The 2,860-nt window shown below is 37.6% G+C and overlaps 1 protein-coding gene across 1 annotated transcript; it reads left to right on the forward strand.

Annotated features, from left to right (window-relative positions):
* Positions 1-240: 240 nt before the first annotated feature.
* Positions 241-2,623, forward strand: LOC103703028 (metallothionein-like protein 2). Its single transcript, XM_008785726.4, has 3 exons — positions 241-709; positions 1,876-1,956; positions 2,188-2,623. The coding sequence occupies exons 1-3, from the start codon at positions 645-647 to the stop codon at positions 2,279-2,281; spliced, it is 240 nt and encodes a 79-aa protein (XP_008783948.1). The 5' UTR covers positions 241-644; the 3' UTR covers positions 2,282-2,623.
* The last annotated feature ends 237 nt before the right edge of the window (positions 2,624-2,860 follow it).

A 2,860-nucleotide genomic window follows, 5' to 3' on the forward strand; every position in this document is an offset into this window, starting at 1 on the left:
CCTTAAGAACGGATATCCAATCACCGAGTTGGGCGGTAATTTGAGGAGTGGAAGTGATTTAGAATCACCGCCACGTAGGATCACCGTGGTGTAACCAAACACGGTGATCTTATCACCTTCACCCATATCATCCTTGATCCTGGGACGATCACCCCATACCAAACGCCCCCTATGGAATATGCATTATTTAATGATCACTCAAACATGCTACAATTATTTTTTTTAGGCACCATGTGCACAGAAATTATCTTCTAACAAAAATATTTAGGTTTTCAGAGTGAAACTTGAACTGAAACGCAGGGATTATCCGAAACGGCTGGCTTGGACCGCAACGGCAACGATTTTCATGGCAAAGAATACTAACAAGTGAACGAGAAATTATTCCTTCGTCCAGATCCATTGTGGACCCATCCAACCGATCCAAACAGAAACCAGCACGTATAATAATAATTTTTTTTTCTTTTTACGTGTAATAGTAATAAGCGCTAGGATGAATTTATCAAGGATTTACGGTGGATCTGGTACTCCACTCCCTTGCCTCCAAACCTCTATAATAAAAGGCAGCCTTAATCCAAGAAAGAGCTGGTTTCAAAGTGATTTGAAGAAATTTCTGCTATCATCATTCGTCCTTCTTCCAAAGAAAAATGTCTTGCTGTGGAGGGAACTGCGGGTGTGGATCTGACTGCAAATGCGGCAGCGGATGTGCAGGGTATATTGAAAATATTATATTTCCAAATGCTCTCTCTTTTTATGTGATAATTCGTTTTTCTTCGACATTTCGTTCTCGGTTGTTGTTCTCCGTGAAATTGTATTTTCTAATTTTATTGAATGTGCTCGTTAAAAAAAAAAAAAAAAGGCATATGCGCACTCACTGCTTTTGTTATGTCTCGGGGCTGTTTCTCTTTATTATTTCTCCGAGTTTTGAGTGCTGATGTCATGAAATTGATTTTCATTTTAATTCATATTTTTGTATACATTTTTCCTTTTTTATTCTGTCTAAGGCTGACGTTTTGCTTGGATCGGCAAAAGCGTTGAAAGATATTTACCACTTTACCAAAAAAAAAATTACCATCTCTGGGAAAATGTTCAAAACTAATCCTCTTTTGTCATTTAATATTGCAGATACATATCAATTTCTTAACAGAGACATGATGAATGCTCTCTAGATGTTTGATTTTCCATCATAATTATTTTTCCCAAAAATTCTCCAAAAATATTTTGTTGTTTTCCTTATAAATAAAAATATATAATTCTCATAAATTTTCTAGTTACTGGTTACTGAATTAACAATTTCATAGCCATTGGTGTTTGCGGAAATTGTGCCCACCAGACTATATTTTGTTTAGAGTTAGAATATAAGAGATATGGATTCCTATTCTTCGATCAAAGAGGTTGAGAGAAAGGGAGGGATCCAATCTATATAATTACCCTGATCCAAGGAGAGCACCATCAAGTCTTGTATTAGTAGCCTCTCCTTACTAAACTAAGGAGTATGACTACTGGGGCAAGCCACAATCTACCATTGGTTTCATAAAGAAATCACTCTTGATGCATTTAAAATTATATTATTAGGGGCATGTTAGTTGAGTAGCTTAAAAAAATGAGAATATCTTAATCCTCCAAAATTTAGTCCATACTCTCTTTTGGAATTCAAATTCTATTCTAATTCCAATCACCAATCAAACATGTTAAGAAATATGACCGTACTGATCTCATTCTAACCTATTCTAATTTCGATTCCAACTTTGATCATAAATTAGGTGAGAGAATCTTCTAGTTTAGTATAAAGTTTTCCTTACCTCTGCCATTCTATAATTAATTGTCCTCGCCCTCGTTTCATGTCCTTATTTTTTTTTTCTTGTTTGTTGAGTGCAGATGCAAGATGTATCCTGACATGGCTGAGGAGACGAACACCACCACTCAAACCGTGATCACAGGTGTTGCACCTCCAAAGGGGTCTGTCTCAAGCCACCCGATTCCCAACCCTTGTTAAACTGATCTTTGGCAATACTAGTGTTAGTAGTACACTCTTAGTCTATTTGTCCATGGAGATGGAACTTTAACAGTATCAAACGACAAAAAGGAAAAAAAAATCCAAGAAATCTCCTCTAGGATTGCCCTTTCGTATGGAAATCCTTTCCTTCTGATGATATTTTGTTGATCTGGGTTGGTGGCTTCTCCTTGCAGGCGCTTTGAAGGTTCTGACGTGGCTGCTATATCAGAGAACGGAGGCTGCAAGTGTGCACCCAACTGCACCTGCAACCCCTGTAACTGTAAATGAGGTAAATTTTAAGAGAAGAGACAGAGAGAGAGAAAGTCCTGTTGTCGTTTCAATGTCTGTCATTTGTTTCTGGGAGTCCTTGTGTTGGAAATAAAAGAGGCCATGGCTTCTATCCACCCTCTGTTGTTAGGGTAGTTCACATGGCCGGGAAAGTGAAGTTCCCTCTCTCTTCTCCTTGTTCTGGTTGTTGCACTGTTGGTCTCTCTCTGTTGTCTGTGTTTTGTAGCTACTATGCTTGCTATCAGATTGAGAGCAAAGCCTCCCACCTCTGTTGTTAACATGGGCATTATGGCTATTGATCTTTCTTGTTTTGCTTGATATGAAGGGCATCATAATATTATATCTGGGCTTTACCTCATTTTACTCTTGTGGACCCATCAATCGTTCACTACCAGGCATTGCGATGACTTAAGTTTGAGAATTTATTTATTTATTCGAGAAGTCATTGATGACTCATTAAGATGCACAAGTATTTTTATAATCTCCATGATGAGTCGATAAAGTAGCACCATTATTTTACTGTTACTAAGAAAGAATCCAATCAAAGTTTTATAGGATCGGCAGGGTTAATAATACTGT

Source organism: Phoenix dactylifera, chromosome 8, assembly GCF_009389715.1.
Source record: "Phoenix dactylifera cultivar Barhee BC4 chromosome 8, palm_55x_up_171113_PBpolish2nd_filt_p, whole genome shotgun sequence".
In the NCBI taxonomy this organism is placed as follows: domain Eukaryota; kingdom Viridiplantae; phylum Streptophyta; class Magnoliopsida; order Arecales; family Arecaceae; genus Phoenix; species Phoenix dactylifera.

What these genes read in the sequence shown, in the direction of transcription:
- LOC103703028 (XM_008785726.4), top strand. Translation starts at nt 645, where the DNA reads ATGTCTTGCTGTGGAGGGAACTGCGGGTGTGGATCTGACTGCAAATGC. An exon ending in TGCGGCAGCGGATGTGCAGG is followed by an intron (nt 710 to 1,875) that starts GTATATTGAAAA and finishes TGTTGAGTGCAG; the next exon opens with ATGCAAGATGTATCCTGACA. An exon ending in GGTGTTGCACCTCCAAAGGG is followed by an intron (nt 1,957 to 2,187) that starts GTCTGTCTCAAG and finishes TTCTCCTTGCAG; the next exon opens with GCGCTTTGAAGGTTCTGACG.